Consider the following 23,833-nt stretch of genomic DNA (forward strand, 5'->3'; position numbering starts at 1 on the left):
AAGTATCTACCTAGGGAACAAATATTTAATAATGGGCTATTTAGTCTATCAGAGAGAGGTATAACGCAATCCAATGGCCGGAAGTTGAAGCTAGATAAATTCAGACTGGAAATAAGATGTAAATTCTTAACGGTGAGAGTAATTAACGATTGAAAAAAATTACCAAGGGTCCTGGTGTATTCTCTATCCTTGACAATTTTTAATCAAGATTGGATGTTTTTCGTAAAAATCTGCTTTAAGAATTATTTTTCTGGCCTGTGTTATACGGGAGGTCAGATTAGATGATCACAGTGCTCCCTGGGAATCTATGAATCGGGACACATTTGAATCTTCTTGTAGAATACAACCTGGCTGTTACTAAAGCCTTCTGAAAAGCATGATTTGTGTCTGGAAAAAGATTGCACTAGATATCTAGGAACACGCTACGTACACTTGTGCTGTTCTCTTGCCTTTTCTGCTTATCTTTACTAGAGTGAAGAACATGTTGTTGAAATCCAACTGTGTGTTAGAGGCCTTTGGCAATGCCAAAACCAACCGTAATGACAACTCCAGCAGATTTGGAAAATACATGGATATCAACTTTGATTTCAAAGGAGACCCGATAGGTGGACATATCAATAACTACTTACTAGAAAAGGTAAGCTGAGTTTGACTGTAAAGTGCTAGGCTGTCTTCCCATGTATGATTTATAAAACATAGTATTTGCCATTTTAAATGTGTTCCTCCTGAACTCACGTCAAATAGTTCATTGAATATCCATCATAGGATGACTGTCACTTCAGATCCAGACCTTAATTTTTTCCCCCAGAATCAATAAAGGTATGGTAGCTAAAATTAAGAATCTGTCAAAGCACCGCAACTAATTTGTTGCAACACAAACACCATGAAACCATTGTTTTTCAGAGCTCATTCCATCATAGAACTCGGGATAAATAAAAAGGTTTCAGAATGTTTTGTCTGTGCTTTGTACCCAGAATAAAATCTGAGATTAATTTAACATGTATAAAATTGCTTCCCACAGAAATTCTTGCACTGAAATCTCACTGGTCAAGCATAAATTACGAAGATTTCTGTGTGTCTGCGAGAAGTGGTGGTGTGGTTTTAGAAATATTGCATTGAACTGATGCCATAGCTTTACATGATCATCTGTTAACTTTTATTACATATTCCAGGAGAGTGATGGAAACAATGTATTTCATGTCAAATCTGTACAGTCTAAAATGACAGCATCTGGCAACATTTTTAAACTTCTGTCTTTATTTCTCTGAAACCTAGTTCCAGAATAAACATTTTGTTGTGTTTAGTGTTTAATATGTACTGCTTTGACCCTAGTGACACACTAAGGGAAAAAATTGTTTGCAATTGCAATGACTTTAAATCATAAGGCTTTTTATAAAATGTATTTGACTGCACTATGCTAAGTTCTTGTTTCTGTTAACATTTTTTTTATTTTATTTTGAGGGTTTAATATTAGCCCAATTGGCTGATGAGGGCAGGCAATGATTTTCCATTGCTGCATACAGAGGTCTGATCTTAAGTCAGCTAACCTTGCGTGATCATACAAATCATCATATTTACAACAGCAACCTCACTAATTCTCATTGACTTTTTGCTAATCCATTATCCTGGTAATTCTCACAGGAAACCTAGTTGTTTCACTCTACTAGTTAAGGATTTAAACAAAACTACATTATGCTATTCAAAGGCCTTGTCTACACTACGGGGGAGATGGATCTAAGTTACGCAACTTCAGCTATGTGAATAACATAGCTGAAATTGACGTACTTAGGTCTACTTACTGCGGGATCCATACTACGCGGTGTCGACTGGAGACGCTCTCCCATCGACTCCCCTTGCGCTTCTCGTTCAGGTGGAGTACAGGAGTCAACAGGAGAGCGATCTGAGGTCGATTTAGCGGGTCTTCACTAGACCCACTAAATCGATCGCCGATGCATCGATTGCCGTTTGTCAAGCCCCTTGTAAGTGTAGACAAGGCCACAGTATACGTTTTGTCATGCGGTATCTGACTCCTGGCTTTACTTCCTCATTAATTTGCAAAATTCTGTAGTTGGCAGTTGAATGTGAAGTTCCACTGTAGTTAACAAGAATTCCCCTAAATCTTACACTGGTCTGGGACTAAGATTCAGTGAAGATCTGAACGCCTCTTGCTCCTGCCAACATTGATCTTAGATTAAAAGTGAAGCATAACTTGCCACTGCTTTTATGGATAGCTCAGTGGTTTGAGCATTGGCCTGCTAAACCCAGGGTTGTGAGTTCAATCCTTGAGGGGGATACTTAGGGATCTGGGGCAAAATCAGTACTTGGTCCTGCTAGTAAAGGCAGGGGGCTGGACTCGATAACCTTTCAGGGTCCCTTCCAGTTCTATGAGATAGGCTCTGGTGTGTTAGCAGAAGAATTTACCACAAGAGTTCCCTAACTGTGGACCCTGGAGCACTTGCTGGTGGTCACATGGTGCTGTTTCCTATTTCCTATTAGATGCTCAAAATAATTTCTTATGTGAGTTTTGCATGTAAGTAATTACCATGGTCACCACAGGGGGAGTCATCTTTAAAAATATCCTATTGTTTGTGTATTTGAATGATCTGTGTATGACTGGGCTGTACACTCCATGGGACGGGGACTGCCTTGTGTCATACACCGCTAGTAATGATCAGTAGTACATTTGTAGGGTAAAAAGTGCTAAAGGGATTTTGGTAAAGATAGTGAATTATTGCATTGGCAGATTAAGGTAAGATATTTAAGAAGCACACTACTAGTGTCTAAAAATACATGTCTTTGCATCTTTTCCCCTACAGTCCCGAGTGATTGTGCAGCAGCCAGGAGAACGAAGCTTTCACTCTTTTTATCAGGTTAGTGTTTGCCTACTCAAACACATGGAAATTAGCTGACTCATTCATCTGTTCACAGGACATACAGGCAAAGCAATTAACACATTCCCTCTTGCATGCATTTTGTAAAGGGGTGCTCTGTGTTATCACATTCTGAGCCAGTTTTCTGCTTTTAACAATTCTATGTTGGCTGAAGATGCCTAATTTTGGAGAGGGGCCATGGAAGGGTGAAATATTCCTCCTCATCCTCCTATTTATTAACACATTTGTAAACTTATTAGTACTTCTGAGTATATAGTACTATATCTGGACTTTGGATTAGTACTTCATTAGCAGTACAACTAGTGTCCTCTTTTCTCATGAGGCTTCTGTAATTTGGATGGAGCTAGTTTCATGGCACTGAATACATTCACATCTTAACTTCATATTTTTACTTCAGTGCCTTCAGTATTGTTTGTGGTAGGCTGATGCCACTGTGTAGGCTCTGCTGGGGAAGGAGATGCCCCTCATCATACCTCTTTGTAAAGAAAATAACAACATACCTGCCTTACTTTGTTCAGCACAGTTGCTGATATTTGCCACCATGGTGTGTATATATATCACTTTATTTCCAACATGCGGCAATTTGAAGATGTTTCCGTTGGGGAAAGTACAGGTGTTTGGTCTTGAATGCTTGCTTGAAAACATCTGTATGAGGTTGCCCCTGTGCAGAGGTTTTGACTTGTTTGCAAGATTGTTGCTTTAACAGCCTTAAAGGTAACCACCTGGAAGGTGTTTTTGGCTCTGTAATGGTGGAGACTGTGTATATCATAGCCCCAATGCTTACACAGCCTTTCCATGTGACTGGAAAATTCATTACGTGATGCTTACTGGCTTCAGATGCCAAGGCTGTTTGCATGTTAGTAATGGAAATGGAAAGTTGTGGTCATGCCTCACCACGCATGAGGAAAAAGGATCAGAATATATTCAATGTAGCAATAAATGAGTAACTTATGATATTACACCAACTATGAACGTATTGGATGGTGTTTGGTTTTTTTTGATTGATATTTGTTTTTTAAAATACTATTTGCACAGCTTCTCCAGGGAGGTTCTGATCAGATACTACGCTCTCTACATCTTCAGAAAAATTTCTCTACATACAACTATATTCGGGCCGGAGGGCAGTTAAAGGTGAGGATGCAGTCAATTAGTTTCAGGTAACTTGTTCTAAAGTTGTAAATGCATCTGGAAGTGGTACATTGACTTTAGCTGTACATCCTTGCTCATAATTGTGGGAAGATATCGTAAGAGAAATGAAGAATTCCAGCCACAATCTAAAAGCTGTCACCCCCAGCTGCCGTGGTGGATTGCTGTGCCTCGTTGCTGCTTCCTCCCTGCAGCAGCTGCCCGTATGACGATGAGAGGGCAAACAGCCTGGGTGTGGAGTGCAGGCAGGCAGTAAAGGGGCTCTAAGAATCAACCTCAACAGCTCATGGTCTAAGTGGCTTCACATAAATTGGTTTCATATAGGCATGTGGGACTTTGGTTATTGATAGCAGACCCCCAAACAAATTGGTTCCCAATGCAGGCACCATTTTGACCTATTTTCTATCTCATGCCATTCATGGAATCTCCTTTAGATCAGTGATACAATCCAATCTTCTTCAAGTGGTTGCACGTGTCCATTCCACTTCAGGTTTGTGCATGCCCAGTGCACTGCTGGAGATTTTTCCCTCAGCGGTACCCATTAGGGCCATGCATGCACCATCTGCTGCTGTGTGCTGCTGCACTATGTTGTAAAGGATAGAGCCACACCCAATCCCCTTTATCATAGAATCATAGACTATCAGGGTTGGAAGGGACCTCAGGAGGTCATCTAGTCCAACCCCCTGCTCAAAGCAGGACCAATCCCAAATTTTTGCCCCTGATCCTAAGTGGCCCCCTCAAGGATTGAACTCACAACCCTGGGTTTAGCAGGCCAATGCTCAAACCTTTAGTTCCTCCTTACCACCCATGACAGTTATTGGAGCGTGCTATCTTGCTGCTGCAAATTTTCTTCATTTTGCATTTGTATATAGTTGGTACTCATGAATAGTTTTTGTTAGGATAATGTAGCATTAGGTTTCCTTTCTTGGTGTACTTTTTTGGTACTCTTTGATTCCTGCTGTGTGGGTACTGGTACCTGGTGGGGGGGGGGGGCGTGCCTCGATCCCCAGGCTTCAAGCCCTGTGATGCCTTCAAGAAACAGATGCTGGTTAGTGACCTGCACTTCAAGTGCCTGAGTGCCTAGGAGAAGCTCATGACAGAGATGGTACCAGATCTGCAGGGACTTTAAACCCAGAACTAAAAAGGAAGGGAGGTCACACTAAAACACCTCCTGATGGAGGCAGCCCTGCACCCACACTCAGAGCCTCCCAATTCAGAGTGTGTACCGATCACATCTGCTTTGATTAAGAGCGCTCCTCCTGTTTTGACAGACTCTTGATGCCTGTCTCCTTCTCCAGTACTGAGGAAGAGACACCAGAAGATGGTATCGAAGGACTTGGTATCTGGGAGATCAAAGTCCCTGACACCAAAGTCCAGCAAACATGCTGGTGAGGAGGATAGACTGCAATTGAGGCTGAAGCACTCCCTCGTTTAAATAACTGCTCAGGCAGGGTTGTTGACTCAACACTGGTACTGATCCCTAAGGCGGCACCATCTGTGTCAGTGGTGCTGTCTTTGTTGGGTTAGCAGTAGCAAGAGACCGTACCATTTGAAACATATGTTGTGGAATGCGACCTTTTCAGTCTCTCAATACTGTGGACACTGCAGTACCTTCTTGTACGCCGCTGTCGAGAGGCAAACTGCAGTGATCTCACTAATGCCCTTTTCTCCATACTACTGACACCAATCCCTGGCACTGACAGGAGTAGCTCCTCTTTGGTTGGATGAATCCAGTTCAACCTCTGAGTTGGAAGTTGGCTTGTATGTGTCATGGCTGTGTCACATTAGCAGAAGCTCTGTCTTGGCTGACCGTGAAGGAATTGAGCTCTGGTACCATACCAGTGGCCATTTTGGAACTCTTGGAGGTTTCTACCTGCCTCCAAGTTGTCTCCACACCCTTTCTGTTCTTCTTCTTCTAGAAGACATCCAGATCCTTCTTGTCAAGAGTAGCAGGAAGCAGGTACCAGGCTGAGAACTGAACATGGACGGTCTGCTTTGGTGCCTTCCCCCCGTCCCCCCAATAATTGGGGGAAGCTACACTTTAGCCAGTCCTGTGGTGGTCCTCCTCATTGCCTGAGTAGGCAGTAGTATCGGAGGGTTCTTTACTTCCATTGTATGATTATATTGTCCACTAAGACCTGCTAAAGAGGGTGACTTTCGCCTTAAATATTCAGGTGGAAATGGTTCTAGAGAGGTCTCACAGATTGGTCAATATCTTGGCATCTGTGGAAACTTCTCAAGTGGCATTTCCAATTAACGAGGCTATTCTGGTGCCCACTAAAGTGCTATGGCAAACTCTATCTTCCCTCCCTCCCAGAGTGCCAGGGCTAGAAAGCATCTACTCCAAAATCAAAAGATGAAAAAAAAAAAAAAAGCTCAATCTCTTTGGCAGGAAACTTTATTCAACAGCTGAGCTACAGCTCAGCATTGTTAATCAGCAAGCACTGCTGATCATTGAATTTAACCGCAAGGACAATGTTTTAAAATTAATGGATGCGAGACAGGTGTTTCTTGCTATGGTGGATGAGGGAAAGTTGGCAGCCATCGCTTTACTTCTGGCTGGTTTGGTTGCTGCAGCTAGAGCCATGGCATTGGCTATTACAATGCACAAATGTCTGCAGCTCCAGTAATTGGGTCTTCCTCAGGAGATCCAAGAGACTCTCCAGATTTTTCCTTACAAGGGGCCATCACTTTTCTCGGAACAGACCAATAACAAGCTGCACAGACTTAAGGGTTGTAGGGGTGGCTCAAATCATTTGGCATTTATATACATGTCCCAAAGAAGAAGCAGTACTGTCCTCCAGCAGCCACATTGGTATGCATTGCAATAAAGACCATGCTAGAAAGAAAGGCAAAAGTTATAGGAGGGGACCACCTCTACCTACTACTTCAGCAGCAGCCAGACAGCCAAGTAGTTTTTTTGGATATGTGTGTTGAGGACAGGCTGCCCAGTCTTCAGTTTGCCAGCTCTCATACCCTGATGTATTCTAATAGGTTGTCCTACTTGCTAAGTGCTTGGACCTGCATCACTACAGACCAGTAGGGTCTAAGCATGGTGGAATTGGGATACACCCTTCAGTTTATTTCTAACCCCCAATTTCCACCCTCCTTCCCAATCTCTTTTCAGGGACCATTCTCACAAGGAAGTTCTCCTGTGGGGAGGTTCATTCTCTCCTCCAGCTGGGAGCCCTAAAGGAGGTTCCTCCATTTCACAGAGGGATGAGGTTTTATTCTTGCTACTTCCTTAAGTGAAAGGAGGTTTCAGACCTATGCTAGACTTGAAGCAGCTCAACAAACACCTAAAGAAAATAATGTTTCTCAGGATCACACTGGCTTCCATTATCTCCTCCCTGGATCCTGGTGACTGGAATGCTGCCCTCGACTTAAAGGGCACATATTTCTGTGTGGTAATACATCAAAGCCACAGGAAATTCCCCAGGTTTTTGGACAACCAATTCCACTACCAGTTTACAGTCCTGCCATTTGGCCTGTCCTCAGCCCTGCGTGTTCAGAAAGTGCATCGCAGTGGTGGCGCTTTCCTGAGGAAATCAGGAGTTCAAATATTTCTCTACATGGGTGACTGGTTGGTGAGAGGCTGGACCATGGGTAAAGTGCTGTCCAGTGTGGCTGTGATCCAATCTACCTTCAGCGTGCTAGGATTGCTCGTAGAGGAAAAGTATCCTTTGTGCAGATGACAGAAGCGAGAGTTCATAGGAGTGGTCTTGGACTCTATGGAAGCCAAGGCCTTTCTCCCTTAGACCAGGTTCCAGATGATGCTGGCCGTTTCTTTAGACTTGAACACCCGTCCTACCACAATGGCATGGAATTGCCTTAGACTGGTGGGGCATATGGCATCATGTACTTATGAGGTTTGGTAAGCCAGGCTTCATCTCAGGAAACTTCAAGAATGGCTGAGCTGAGTGTACTTCCCGCTCGTCTTCCTCTGGACATGGTGGTTCGGATGCCTATATGAATCTTAGCCTCTCTGGACTGTTGGACAGACCTTGTGTGCGTGTGTGTGTGTGGATTTCATTTGCCTCTTCTCAGCCTACTTTGGCCTTAGTTATTGGCACTTACACCTTAGGTAGGAGGGCCCACCTAGGATCCCTGCAGACTCAAGACCTGTGGTCTGCCCAGGATTTAACTCTCCACATAAATGGTAAGAGAATTGAAAGATATTCAACTAGCTTGTCATGTTTTTCCTTCTGTATCTCCGGAATGAATTTGCCACCTCCTCCATCCCAACCATCCCGGATGCTCTGTGGTTGACACCTCAGGAGATCTGCTCAAAGGGAGTGCAAGTCACGCTCTTGAATAGTAAAAAGCAACAAAGAGTCCTGTGTCACCTTAAAGACTAACAGATATATTGGAGCATAAGCTTTCGTGGGTGAATACCCACTTCGTCAGACGCATGCTTATGCTCCAATACATCTGTTAGTCTTTAAGGTGCCACAGGACTCTTTGTTGCTTTTTACAGATCCAGACTAACACGGCTACCCCTCTGATTCTTGAATAGTAGAAAACCTTCTACTAGATATACTTAATTGGCAAAGTGGAAGAGAATCTGTGGTTCCAACAAAAAGGAGTTTTCCCCCGTCTCGGCTTCAATATCACATGTGCTGGACTATTTAGTTATAACTAAACAGCAAGGTCTGTCCTCTGGTGTCCGTGCCTTGTCATGGCGAGCCATCTTGCGTGCTCTAATGATCCCCAGAGTCTGTGTCGGCCGGGGCTTTTTGCTCCTGGTAGGTTCAACCATGCTGGGTTGGTCTGTGGGGGAGGGGCCAGACAAAACAGACACCCTGGTCCTCCAGGTTGGGGGTTAGGTACAGGGCTAACAACCCTGTCTCGTAAAAATCAAAGCTAGCTCAGGTCACTGCAGAGATGAGAAAAAGTATGAATATGTCCAAACTCTCTTCATTCCATACAACCTGCCTCAGAAAAATCCTCCATATCTTTTGGCCCAGTACAATCTCAAACCAAGATCTATTGGCATAGTGCAGCCAAGAAGATATGAGCACCATCATTGCCAGGAGACGATGGACATGGATTGGTCATGTGCTTTGGATGGAAGCTGATTCCTTCACCAGAGTAGCAAAAAGATGGCCACCTGAAGGCAAGTGAAAATGAGGCCGTCCGAAAACAACATGGTGAATAGCTGTGGAAGCCGAGCTGAAAAACCTGGGGGAACGGCTGGGGAACCATTGAAAGACTTACCAGAAACAGACAGGAGTGGAGGAGCTTTGTCGCTGCCCTAAACGCCAGTGGTGTAAAGGGAACATGATGATGATGATGAAACAGCAAGGTCTGTTCATTAGTTCCATCAGGATCCACCTAGCAGTTATCTTAGCTTTCCATCCTCTGATTGGTACTCGCTCTCTTTTTTTCCAGTCCCATGTCAATCAGGTTTTTGAAGTTCTGGACAGGTTATATCCCCAAGTAGAGGATCCTATTTCCCCCTTAGCACTTAAACCTGGTATTGACAAAGCTAATGGGTCTTTCCTTTGAACTGTTATCCACCTGTTATTTACTCCATCTCTCAATGAAGGTAGCCTTTTTGGTGTCAATCGCCTTGGGCAGGAGAGTGGGTTAATTATGAGCCTTAGTGTCTGGTCGTCTGTATATAGTCTTCTACAAGGACAAATTATACCTGCTCCTTCATCTGAAGTGTCTCACCAAAGTTGTGTCTCACTTCCACATCAATTAGGCAATATATTTGCCAACTTTCTTCCTGAAGCCTCGTGCTCATAAGGATGAGTAAAGATATGACATGGCCAATGTAACTTTTCCAAACAACATGCTTGCACTTGCTTGTGAGTGACCTGAAGAGGAAGGACGTGTGGAATCACTCGAAGAAGGAGGAACTGTTACTAACTTGTTCTGTAACAGTTTTGTGAGGTGTTGCACACATCCATTTCAGGACCTACCCTCCTTCCCCTCTGTATCAAAGTCTGTTTAGTAAGAAGGAACAGAGGAGGGTGAGGGTGGGAGGTGGCTTTGCCCTTTAGCAGTGTGAAGCACCAAGGGCACATACGCCACCCTGATGGGTATGCTGAGGGAGAAATCTCCAATAACCGTGTACTGGGTGTGCACACACCTGAAGAGGAATGAACATGTACAGTATGTCTCAAAGACCAGTTATGGAACAGACTAATAACCCTTTCTGTCTCATCAAAGGCTGTACGTCACTTATTTCTAGCCTCAGTAAAGTGGAACAAACAGAGCAAGGCTCTGTCTGAAACATTTGAACAAGTACCTGAAGGAGACATATCTTCACATTCACATTTTATCATCCCAGAAATAATTCTCCTATTTTTGTTCATAGAGTCATATACTTTAAGGTCAGAAGGGACCATTATGATCGTCTAGTCTGACCTCCTGCAGAATGCAGGCCACAGAATCTCACTCACCCACTCCTGTAATAAACTCCTAACCTATGTCTGAGCTATTGAAGTCCTTAAATCATGGTTTGAAGACTTCAAGGTGCAGAGAATCCTCCAGCAAGTGACCCGTGCCCCACGCTGCAGAGGAAGGCGAAAAAACCCCAGGGCCTCTGCCAATCTGCCCTGGAGGAAAATTCCTTCCCGACCCAAATATGACGATCAGCTAAACCCTGAGCATGTGGGCAAGACTCACCAGCCAGACACCCAGGAAAGAACTCTCTGTAGTAACTCAGATCCCACTCCCTCTAACATCCCATCACAGGCCATTGGGCATATTTGCCGCGAATAGTCAAAGATCAATTAATTGCCAAAATTAGGCTATCCCATCATACCATCCCCTCCATAAACTTATCAAGCGTAGTCTTGTAGCCAGATATGTCTTTTGCCCCCACTACTCCCCGTGGAAGGCTGTTCCAGAACTTCACCCCTCTGATGGTTAGAAACCTTCGTCTAATTTCAAGTCTAAACTTCCTAATGTGCAGTTTATATCCATTTGTTCTTGTGTCCACATTGGTACTGAGCTTAAATAATTCCCCTCCCTCCCTGGTATTTATCCCTCTGATATATTTATAAAAACAATCATATCTCCTCCTCAGCCTTCTTTTGGTTAGGCTGAACAAGCCAAGCGCTTTGAGTCTCCTTTCATAAGACAGGTTTTCCATTCCGATCTGGGGCAAAATCAGTACTTGGTCCTGCTAGTGAAGGCAGGGGGCTGGACTCGATGACCTTTCAGGGTCCCTTCCAGTTCTATGAGATAGGTATATCTCCATATATATATATTCCTCGGCTCATCCTAGTAGCCCTTCTCTGCACCTGTTCCAGGTTGAATTCATCCTTCTTAAACATGGGAGACCAGAACTGCACACACTATTCCAGATGAGGTCTCACCAGTGCCTTGTATAATGGTACTAACACCTCCTTATCTCTACTGGAAATACCTTGCCTGATGCATCCCAAGACCTCATTAGCTTTTTTCAGGGCCATATCACATTGGCGTCTCATAGTCATTCTGTGGTCAACCAATACTCCAAGGTCCTTCTCCTCTGTTACTTCCAACTGATGAATCCCCAGTTTATAACAAAAATTCTTGTTCTTAATCCCTAAATGCATAATCTTACACTTTTCACTATTAAATTTCATCCTATTACTATTACTCCAGTTTACAGGGTCATCCAGATCTTCTTGTATGATATCCCAGTCCTTCTCTGTATTGGCAATACCTCCTAGCTGTGTGTCATCCGCAAACTTTATCAGCACACTCCCACGTTTTGTGCCAAGGTCAGTAATAAAAAGATTAAATAAGATTGGTCCCAAAACCGATCCCTGAGGAACTCCACTAGTAACCTCCCTCCAACCTGACAGTTCACCTTTCAGTATGATGCCTTGTAGTCTCCCCTTTAACCAGTTCCTTATCCACCTTTCAATTTTCATATTGATCCCCATCTTTTCCAATTTAGCTAATAATTCCCCATGTGGATCCGTATCATATGCCTTACTGAAATTGAGGTAAATTAGATCCACTGTGTTTCCTTTGTCTAAAAAATCTGTTACCTTCTCAAGGAGATCAGGTTGGTTTGGCATGATCTACCTTTCGTAAAACCATGTTGTATTTTGTCCCAATTACCATTGACCTCAATGTCCTTAACTACTGTCTCCTTCAAATTTTTTCCCAAGACCTTGCATACTACAGATGTCAAACTAACAGGCCTGTTGTTACCAGGATCACTTCCCTGTCTTAAAAATAGGAACTATGTTAGCAATTCTCCAGTTGTACAGTACAACCCCTGAGTTTACAGATTCATTAAAAATTCTTGCTAATGGGCTTGCAATTTCGTGTGCCAGTTCCTTTAATATTCTTGGATGAAGATTATCTGGGCCCCCCGATTTAGTCCCATTAAACTGTTCGAGTTTGGCTTCTACTTCGGATGTGGTAATATCTACCTCCATATCCTCATTCCCATTTGTCATCCTACCATTATCCCTAAGCTCCTCATTAGCCTCATTAAAGACTGAGGCAAAGTATTTGTTTACATATTGGGCCATGCCTAGATTATCCTTAACCTCCACTCCATCCTCAGTGTTTAGCAGTCCCACTTCTTCTTTCTTTGTTTTCCTCTTATTTATATGGCTATAGAACCTTTTACTGTTGGTTTTAATTCCCTTTGCAAGGTCCAACTCTACAGGCTTTTGGCCTTTCTCACTTTATCCCTACATGTTCTAGACCTCAATAAGGTAGCTTTCCTTGCTGATCCCTCCCATCTTCCACTCCTTGTAGGCTTTCTGGTTTTTCTTAATCCCCTCTCTGAGATGCTTGCTCATCCAACTTGGTCTACAACTCCTGCCTATGAATTTTTTCCCCTTTCTTGGGATGCAGGCTTCTGATAGTTTCTGCAACTTTCCAGGCCTCCTCTGCCTTTAGATCCACAAGTTCTTCAGTCCAATCCACTTCCCTAACTAATTTCCTTAATTTTTTAAAGTTAGCCCTTTTGAAATCAAAAACCCTAGTCACAGATCTTTTCTTGTTTATCCTCCATTTAGTTTGAACTGAATTAGCTCGTGGGAATTGTGTGATCATGGGAGACTAACTTCCCAGATATAGAATGGAGGACAAGTGCTAGTAATAGACTATTTAGAAAAGCTGGACGAGCGCAAGTCCATGGGGCTGGATGCGCTGCATCCGAGGGTGCTAAAGGAGTTGGCAGATGTGATTGCAGAGCCATTGGCCATTATCTTTGAAAACTCATGGCGATCGGAGGAGGTCCCGGATGACTGGAAAAAGGCTAATGTAGTGCTCATCTTTAAAAAAGGGAAGGAGGAAGACCCGGGGAACTACAGGCCAGTCAGCCTCACCTCAGTCCCTGGAAAAATCATGGAGCAGGTCCTCAAGGAATCAATTCTGAAGCACTTAGAGGAGAGCAAAGTGATCAGGAACAGTCAGGATGGATTCACCAAGGGCAAGTCATGCCTGACTAACTTAACTGCCTTCTATGACAAGATAACTGGCTCTATGGATGAGGGGAAAGCAGTGGACGTGTTATTCCTTGACTTTAGCAAAACTTTTGATACAGTCTCCCACAGTATTCTTGCTGGCAAGTTAAAGAAGTATGGGCTGGATGAATGGACTATAAGGTGGATAGAAAGCTGGCTTGATCACCTGGCTCATTGGGTAGTGATCAATGGCTCCATGTCTAGTTGGCAGCCGGTATCAAGCGGCCTGCCCCAAGCGTCGGTCCTGGGGCTGGTTTTGTTCAATATCTTCATTAATGATCTGGAGGATGGCGTGGTAGATACGCTGGAGGGTAGGAATAGGATACAGAGGGACCAGTGCATGGGATTCTTCCGTCCTAAGTGCAGGACTCTGCACTTGTCCTTGTTGAACCTCATCAGATTTCTTTTGGCCCAATCCTCTAATTTGTCTGGGTCGTCTGTATCCTATCCCGACCCTCCAGCATATCTACCACTCCTCCCAGTTTAGTGTCATCTGCAAACTTGCTGAGGGTGCAATCCACGCCATCCTCCAGATCATTAATGAAGATATTGAACAAAACCGGCCCCAGGACCGACCCTTGGGGCAGGCCACATGATACCGGCTGCCACATCTGGCTCTTCAGACGTTTTAATCCAGCCCTTGAGCTCCTGCCAGGGAGTGGGGTCCGGGGCTTGCCCCGCTCTGGCACTCCAGCCGGGGGCTTGCCCCGCTCCACGCGTGCTGTGGTTCTGCACAGCTCCTGGAGCAGCAGCATGTCCCACCTCCGGCTCCTATGCATAGGATCAACCAAGGGGCTCTGCAGCTCCCATTGGCCAGGAACCTTGGCCAATGGGAGCTGCGAGGCAGCATCTGCGGATGGGGCAGCGCGCCGAGCCGCCTGGCTGCGACGCCACATAGGAGCCGTAGGGGGGACATGCCGCTGCTTCCGGGAGCTGCTTGAGGTAAGCGTGGTCTGGAGCCTGCACCCCGACCCCCTCCTGCACTCCCAACCCCTCATCCCCAGCCCCACCCCAGAGCCTGTACTCCCAGGCGGAGCCTTCACCCCCCTCCTCACTCCAACACCCTGCCCCAGCCTGGAGCCCCCTCCCGCACTCTGAAATCCTCTTTTCTGGCCCCACCCCAGAGCCTGCATCCCCAGCCGGAGCCCTCATCCCCTCCCGCACCCCAACCCCCAATTTCATGAGCATTCATGGCTCGCCATACAATTTCCATAGCCAGATGTGGCCCTTGGGCCAAAAAGTTTGCCCACCCCGATCTAGATTAAGTGGTTTTTCTCACCCCACTGGATATTGCAATTCATAGTACTCAGGTTTCACCCCTTGAAACCTGGGCCAGTCCCCTCTGTTGGAGTCTTCAGAGTGTCCCTGTTGCTTGCAGCCTAGGAGGGGGAAGGAGAAAGGCCATGCATGGGGCCCTTGTGTTCTGTTTTATACCCTTAGTCCCGTGTGCTTGGAGAACACAAGTCCAGGGCATATCTGGTGGGCATTCTTAAGTCACAAGGTGAAGCAATACCTTGGTGTGTCTCCTGTGAGTCACTGAATTGTAACTCCTCTGCTGGGCAATGGCTGGTGATGTCTGTTCAGCACCCACCCGGGCGTTGGCTACCTCCCGTGTCATTGTCTCTGGAGAGCTTGTATCTGGGCACCTCACAAACCCACAGCATATTTTAGTGAAAGCCATACAACACATTCTCATAATTTCACATGCATTAATGATATACATATTTAGATAGAACCATGGTTTTCAGCAGATCATAACCTTTACCTTGATACCTCACACGGCCTGCTTTACATGCAATATCACAATTATATATACATGAGGAATATGGGGGTTACAGGACACTTCCCCCAAGGTCACACAGTGGTCTGTAGAGAGAAAGCAAAAGCAAAGTGATTCATGTTTCTGCATGTACTACACACCAAGGCAGACTAGTGTACCAGGCTGAAGTTAAATTAAGCAGTGTCTTCACTCATTGTTATTCACTCAGTTTGGATCAGTGATTGATCACTCTGCATCTGGAAACCAAAAATCAAGTGCCCCATGGCCTCTCCAAATGTCAGGACTTGTAATTCAAGTAGATGAATGATTTCTTATCAAGCAGGCGGAGATCTTTGTTATATGCTTTCCTACCATTCCACTGCTTCTTGGGACCATACACAACCTGCATAGTGTGGCAATGATATTGTTTATGCCTTTCTGGCTGAAGAGGCTATGGTTTTCAGGCTGATTAACTCAGTATTGAATCTCCTGATCCTTTTGCATTGTATAGGAGGTCTGCTGATGGTTGTAGATTAAGTCCTTGAGCAAATCCCTCAACGACCATTTAGGGATGAGCTCGGAGACCCTCCCAATTTGTATGAAGAACAACAAGGCAGCAGATCTAGATGGGATCCCCGCTGAAATCTTTAAAGATGGTGGACCAGAGCTAATTTGGCAGCTTTACCTGCTTATCCTTAAAATCTGGATAAAGGAGGAGATACCCAGTGAAATGAGGGATGCCCTGATTGTCACCCTCTTCAAGAAAGGGGATAAAGTAGATTGTGGAAATTATTGTGGTATCTCCCTCCTAGCCATTGCAGGCAAAGTTCTAGCGCAGATCCTTGCAACTTGCCTTCTGCCCCTGTCAGAAGAAATTTTACCGGAGTCACAGAGTGGTTTCTGACCGTGTCATGGAACTGTGTATATGATCTTCAGAGCACAGCAGCTGCAAGAAAAGTGTCAGGAGCAAAACCGACCACTGTACATGGCTTTTATTGATCTAACTAAAGCCTTTGATTCAGTGAATCGCTGTGCCCTCTGGACTGTACTTTCTAAGATTGGATGTCCTGATAAATACATCAATGTCCTAAAATTGCTTCATGATAACATGAAAGCGACTGTTCTGGGCAGCACTGGCTCCCAGAGTGAACCTTTCAAAGTACAAACAGGAGTCAAACAGGGCTATATCATCGCTCCAACCACGTTTGCGGTTTTTATTGCTGTCATTCTTTACCTAATTGCTGGGAAGTTTACAGCTGGCGTTGAAATCATTTACAGAATGGATGGAAAAGCTGTTCAGGCTTAGCAGGCTGAAAGCCAAGAGAGAGATCTCCACAACATCTATTGTGTAACTTCAGTATGTTGATGACAATGCAATCTTGCCCACTCTGAGAAAGATCTTCAAACTATCTTGAATGTGTTTGCCGATGCTTAGGCATGTCTTGGTTTCACTCTTAATATCAAGAAGACTAAAGTGCTCTATCAGTCCTCTCCAAATGAGGTATTACATGCCCCGTCTATCAAAATCAATGGAGTGGCACTGGAGAACGTCAATCATTTCCTCTACCTTGGAAGTCATCTTTCATCCAAGACAGATATTGATGCAGAAATTCAACATCGCCTCAGCTGTGCCAGTGTAGCTTTTTCTCGTTTATGGCACAGGGTTTTTGAAGATCATGACATTCGAACAGACACCAAGCTTCTTGTTTATCAAGCCATTATTCTCCCAACACTGTTGTATGGGTCTGAAACTTGGACAACCTACAGACACGACTTGAAAGTCCTTGAGAGATACCATCAGTGCTGCCTTCGTAAGATTCTGAAGATCAAATGGGAAGACAGGTGCACCAATATTAGTGTTCTGGAGGAGGCAAAGACCACCAATATCGAGGCAATGGTACTCCATCAGCAATTCCACTGGACAGGACACATTGTCCGGAGGCCAGACCATCGCCTCCCAAAACAGGTCCTGTTCTCTCAGCTGAAAGAAGGGCACCATAACGTGGGTGGACAACGGAAGCATAATAAGGACTTGCTGAAGGACAACCTGAAAAAGTGTTATATTGACACTTGGGAGACACTTGCCCAGGATTGCTTAAAACGGAGTGAAGTCCTATGTGATGGTCCCCTGCATTTTGGACTTGCTCGCCAACATGCTGAAAAGGACAAGAGGTGCAGGAGGAAGGAGAGACTGGCTTCCAGTCATGGTCAACAGCCTCCTGCTGAGCCTGAAAATATCTGCCCTCCTTGTAATAGACAAGGATTGGCCTTATTAACCACCTGAGGACCCATAACTCCCATGGAAGATGATCATACTCTGTAATGAGTGATCGCCCAAAGATCAGTCATCCATCTTTAGGACAAGACAGATTCAAAACGGTTACACATATGAGGTGATTAACATCCTCGTGGACCCAGAAAGAAGTCAGTGACCAGAACTTTTTCTATTAGCTGGTGCAGAATTCATGGTTTAAGGATGGAAAAACAGTTTTGAACAGTCTCAGGTTCCTTCAGGAAGGCCTTAATATGGTTGTATAAAAACGTCCAAGCTAAAGGTCACGTCTCCACACTATGATGTAACATTATGTTCAGGAACATAAAGTTCAGGGCAAATCCTGACATCAAATACTTCCTGTGTGGCACTACCTCACAAGGTCATTGAACAAAACCATGGGACCTTAGCGTCAGCATCCAACAGTTCATATTGCTTTCTGGATAAGTATTTTGCTGCTGCCCGCTAGTTTTGTAGCTCAGGTGGTAGCAGACTATGGTCCAATGCTGAAAGTTGAGATTAAACCCTGTCTCTGATGCATGATGGGAGAATTGTAGAAGAAAAAGAACAGCTTTCTGTAAGTAACTTCCTGTCTTGAGAGTGTTTTTAGGTTGCAAAGTCAAGAAGTTGGAATCTAGTAGCCCGCACAACCATAATTTGGCTCTCTTGTGCGTATGCATTGTGATGGTCTTTAATTACATGATGACATACTATTTCCAAAGGTCCCCAGCTTCTTGCAGATTATAGGATTGATGGACAAAGGAGGCAGAATTAAATTGCATGGGTAACTGTAAAACTGGCATTTCTTAACTGTTTGAGTGGTTGATTTTGCAATCTAAATAAAACTGAAGAGGTTTTTTTGGTATGTGATAAATAGAATAGATAGTAGCTGTGACCTACTGTTCTGTGCAATATTCACTTTTTTTAATAACACGTCTGTGACATCTGTGGTGGTTGCATAATGGCTGCCACGTTATGTCCTTAAAGCTGTGCCATGGTGATGCTTTATATTCTAGAATGTTTGTCTAGAGTATGAAAGGTACTACATCAAATAAATCTCTATTTTTCCTTAGTGTTCCATCAATGATGGTGCAGAGTTCAAAGCAGTGGCAGATGCTATGAAAGTGATAGGCTTCAAACCAGAGGAGGTTCAAACTGTCTACAAAATTTTGGCTGCCATTCTTCACTTGGTGAGTTCCCTGCATGTGGGTTTGTGGAAGCTGTTTTTCCAGGATTGCAATGGCAGGGCAGCCAGGCTGTGTTACTTGTGTTACTGTGTGACTTCAATAGTCGAATTGTTCTAGCAGATGCAGTTGGAAGTGCTGTTTGTTTTGAAAAGTCAACACTATTCCTGCCTGCCAGTAGTGGGTCAGATTTCCCTGTGAGACCACTGTGATCATCTGGTCTGACCTTCTGTATAACACAGGACTTCGAATTTCCCCACAATAATTCAGACTAATGGCTCATCAATCTTCATGTCAGCTTTTCTGGTGATGTCATTAAACTGGAAACATATTCTAGGACTTTGTGGTGAGCTATAGTGAAGATGGAAAGGATAAATATAAATAATCTGTGGGTTCTGCTTAGTGTCTTTAAATTCCAACTCCTCTCTAGACCCCTGGCTTGTAACAGTCTTTGCCTGATTAAACTTTATTTGAATTAGTTTGTCATAACTTCGTTCCTTGAATCCTGCTAAATACTAAAGGTCAAATCCTTCTTTTGGTCACAGGCAAAGGCGAAGCTTGGGTGGGTGGGTGGGGTCAAGAAGGGTCACATGCCCCTCCCCAGACGCCCAGGGGGAGGCACATTCAGCAGGGAACTACAGTGGTGAAAGGAGCAGAACGTGGGACCGCTGAGTGGCCACACGCCGGCAGCTCCTCCGGCGTGGCTGTACTGCCTCAGCCCCGCCCTTCCACGCAGCTGTGACTCCTGGGGTCTGTACAGCCCCACTGGAGGACAGGGCTGGGGGTGGTACTTGGACAGCTATGCCAGAGATGCTGCCTGTGTCAGGCCTCCTTCCTTTCGCTGCGGGAGGACAGAGCCCCACCCCAGGTAACGTGGGATGGGGAGGGGACGGGGAGAGCGGGGGGCCCAGGCTGGGGGCAGGGCAGGGAGGAGTCACGGGAGGGGGGGTCACGTGGTAGGTCACGTGGGGAAGCCACATGCCCCCTTAGCTGGTGGCCCCCTTTGTGTCCCTCCCATGAGTCGCCCATGAGTGGAGCATACAATACTGAGGACAATTTAGCCTGAATTTAGAAATGTGCTAATGGTGTTCCATTTGTTGATGAATTGAACAGCAGATCACTCCCTGGAAATGAAGTGCTTACTTCAGCTTTGCTGATAATATTCTCAGCAGAGGCACATTGAGCAATCTTGTTTTTCGCTACTTGCTACAGGGGAATTTGAAGTTTTCAGTGGATAGCGACACGCCTGTGATTGAAAATGGCAAGGTTGTGTCGGTAATTGCAGACTTGCTGTCAACAAAGTCTGACATGGTGGAGAAGGCCCTGCTTTTTCGAACTGTAGCTACAGGCCGGGATGTCATTGACAAGCAGCACACAGAGCAGGAAGCCACCTATGGCAGAGATGCTTTTGCAAAGGTGAGTCTGAATTCCCTTTCTATAAGTCTGTGCTAGTTTGTCATGCAACAATTTCCAAAACCCCTGGCTCAGTTTTTGCTCTTTAATTTCACAAATGATAGGAGCCCATGGATGAATGAAATTATTGCAAAGTCCAACATCTGTGTAGCAAAAGGTTCAGCAAAGAGTGCAGATGCTTAATGAAGTTGTAAGAGAAGATCACAAGGTTTTGGGGGCTGTTAGTTTGGATGTTTCATCTTCAATATGTATTTTTAGAATGTTCACATAATGAAAGACTTATTCTTCTAAATTAATGGGTGTATCAGAGTTAAAATTTTATCTGTGAGCGGGGGCAACCCACAAAACAATTTTGGCTGCAGGGTTTGCCAGGACATTGGAAGTCTCTGATCTGTTAGATCATATCTTGATACCATGGAAATGCAGTGAATGAGATTGAGAGAACAGATTGACAGTTCTAGCTGTCTGCTTGCTGTCAAGAAGAGAGCAGTGGAATGGAATGACATCCTTAAACAACATTGAAGTCATGGCAAATGCTACACCTTTGTTTGGCAACGACAGCAGTCTCCTTTCGAAGGGTGATAGTGACGGAGTATTGGGCGGACACTTAACTACTCAAATTTATTTTAATTGTGAGAAGGAGGAATGGAGGGAGTTAAATGGTGGTATTGGGTAAGAGCTAACATTTGGGCCAGTCACCTTGAATGCCCTTTTAAGGTTGTAATACTTGCCAGAGCTGCTTAGCACAGGTGTCACTAAATTGAATGATTAGATTCTGAAGACAGAAAATGACCTTGTTTGTGACTACTTCTTGAAAAGTGAACGATGATAATATTTTATAGTACTGTATTTTGTGGTGTTAACTGCTCAGTTACAATGGGTGCGAGCATTGTATAAAAATCTTAATTCTGCATTCATCTGCTCACCTATATTTTCCATATTCATACAATTCTCTGATCATAGAATATCAGGGTTGGAAGGGACCTCAGGAGGTCATCTAGTCCAACCCCCCTGCTCAAAGCAGGACCAATTCCCAACTACCAGCCAGGGCTTTGTCAAGCCTGACCTTAAAAACCTCTAAGGAAGGAGATTCCACCACCTCCCTAGGTAACCTATTCCAGTGTTTCACCACCCTCCTAATGAAAAAGTTTTTCCTAATATCCAAACTAACCCTCCCACACTGCAACTTGAGATCATTACTCCTTGTTCTGTCATCTGCCACCACTGAGAACAGTCTAGATCCATCCTCTTTGGAACCCCCTTTCAGGTAGTTGAAAGCAGCTATCAAATTCCCCCCTCATTCTTCTCTTCTGCAGACTAAACGATCCCAGTTCCCTCAGCCTCTCCTCATAAGTCATGTGTTCCAGCCCCCTAATAATTTTTGTTGCCCTCTGTTGGACTCTTTCCAATTTTTCCACATCCTTCTTGTAGCATGGGGCCCAAAACTGGACACAGTACTCCAGATGAGGCCTCAGCAATGTCAAATAGAGGGGAATGATCACGTCCCTCGATCTGCTGGCAATGCCCCTACTTATACAGCCCAAAATGCCATTAGCCTTCTTGGCAACAAGAGCACACTGTTGACTCATATCCAGCTTCTCATCCACTGTGACCCCCTAGGTCCTTTTCTGCAGAACTGCTACCTAGCCATTCGGTCCCTAATCTGTAGCAGTGCATAGGATTCTTCCGTCCTAAGTGCAGGACTCTGCACTTGTCCTTGTTGAACCTCATCAGGTTTTTTTTTGGCCCAATCCTCTAATTTGTCTAGGTCCCTCTGTATCCTATCCCTACCCTCCAGCATATCTACCACTCCTCCCAGTTTAGTGTCATCTGCAAACTTGCTGAGAGTGCAGTCCACGCCATCCTCCAGATCATTAATGTGGAGATGATTAAGTTGTTGCAGGGTTGACTATGACTTTGAATGGGGGAAGTAGGTAGCAGAATTAGTAGAGCTGTTTAAGATTCTAGTCTCATATAAACGAATTTAGAAAGAAATACAGCGATGTTACGGGGGAGGGATAGCTCAGTGGTTTGAGCATTGGCCTGCTAAACCCAAGGTTGTGAGTTCAATCCTTGAAGGGGCCATTTAGGGAACGGGGGTAAAAATCTGTCTGGGGATTGGTCTTGCTTTGAGCAGGGGGTTGGACTAGATGACCTCCTGAGGTTCCTTCCAACCCTGATATTCTATGATTCTATATTGAAAGAATAGAAGGTTTCTCAGATCAAGAAGTCTGTTTAATTTTAGCAGGAGTTTTACCAGTGAATATGGGTTTAATCTGAAAACCAGCTTGAACTAAACTACTAGAGAAACTATTATAGAGACTTGACAGAAATACAGCTAAATCAGTTATGAGAGAGATCAGAAATTAAGCCTAATGTTTATCCTTGTAGGCTATATATGAGCGCCTTTTCTGTTGGATTGTTACACATATCAATGACATCATTGAGGTGAAGAACTATGACACCACAATCCATGGGAAAAACACAGTCATTGGAGTCCTGGATATCTATGGCTTTGAGATCTTCGACAACAACAGGTAAGCTGCATTGATAGAGAAGGAAACTGATGCTTCATCTTGCCTGAAATGAAAAACTAATCAATTTTTTCTCAACTTTATTTTTGCAGTTTTGAACAGTTCTGCATTAATTACTGCAATGAAAAGCTGCAGCAGCTTTTTATTCAGCTAGTTCTAAAGCAAGAACAGGAGGAGTATCAGCGAGAGGGGATTCCCTGGAATCATGTGAGTGAATTGGCAGTGGGGGTCTGCTTGAATCCAGTGTACCAGTATAGGGCCTGGTCCTGAAGTTGCTTCTCATGTAAACTCCCATCAAAGTCAGTGGGAGCTCTGTATCCAGAGCAGATGCAGCACCAGACTTGTTATCCATAAATCACTCTGGACGAAGCAAACTGAAAATATGACACCCTTTCTATACATTTTGTGGCCTCTTTCTGGCTATCATTGTAAACTGGGTGATATGTATATTTAGTTAAACAGGTGTTCAAGTAGAAAGATTTTTTGAAATTGATCCTTTCTAACTGGTAGGATTTTGATTAGAAGATGCTGGTTCAGATTGTATAGACATTACAATCCTGATCCTCTACTATAGAAAATCAGTGGCAAAACTCGTTGATTTCATTGGTGAAAAATCTGGCCTTATAATTGCATAGACCAGGCTTTATGAGCCAGTTATGAAAATGTAATGGGGAAATCTATTATAGGAATACATTTCAGGGGAAGGGTAGTTACACTTATTACCCACTTTCTTATATTGTTGGAAAGCATTTGGCCTTTGTGTGCCTTCCAATATGACTGCAGCCTGCTAGTGTCCAGTAAAATTGCACAAAATCATATATACCACTACCTTGCTGTCACAACTTCCACTACCATAAGTGTGTTCATGAATGTCTCACTAAGGTGACTCTTGAAAGATACTGTAGTTGATTATGGGATTGGTGCAGTGGTAATCTGAAACATGTGAAAGGAGACCCTTCTCTGCTGTGCCTCTTAGTGCTGCAAGTGTTTCTGCTATAGTTACCCACTTCTTGAAAAATAAAACTCTTTGGAGCTATATAGGAATGAAGAGGGCCAACTATAGACATACTTATGGGGGGTAGCATGTGTATCATGTTAAAGCTGCCTAGCCAAATAGACATCAGGTGAGCCTCTTCCACTAGATTCTTTCGTTTTTCGATTTGAATGTTGGCGATGAAAGTAATGTTTACAGAACTCCTGTGC

At 44.3% G+C, this 23,833-nt stretch overlaps 1 protein-coding gene across 1 annotated transcript in view; it reads left to right on the forward strand.

Moving 5' to 3' along the window:
• Positions 1-23,833, forward strand: part of MYO1D (myosin ID) — a 337,265-nt gene that overhangs the window by 90,247 nt on the left and 223,185 nt on the right. Inside the window, exons 4-10 of the mRNA XM_026658646.2 lie at positions 472-637; positions 2,817-2,870; positions 3,927-4,022; positions 18,573-18,689; positions 19,896-20,099; positions 22,488-22,633; positions 22,723-22,837. Coding sequence (XP_026514431.1) covers positions 472-637; positions 2,817-2,870; positions 3,927-4,022; positions 18,573-18,689; positions 19,896-20,099; positions 22,488-22,633; positions 22,723-22,837 — 898 coding nt within the window. The remainder of the gene's footprint in view (positions 1-471; positions 638-2,816; positions 2,871-3,926; positions 4,023-18,572; positions 18,690-19,895; positions 20,100-22,487; positions 22,634-22,722; positions 22,838-23,833) is intronic.

Source organism: Terrapene carolina, unplaced genomic scaffold (assembly GCF_002925995.2).
Source record: "Terrapene carolina triunguis isolate 2854851 unplaced genomic scaffold, T_m_triunguis-2.0 Scaffold495, whole genome shotgun sequence".
NCBI classification, from domain to species: Eukaryota; Metazoa; Chordata; order Testudines; family Emydidae; genus Terrapene; species Terrapene triunguis.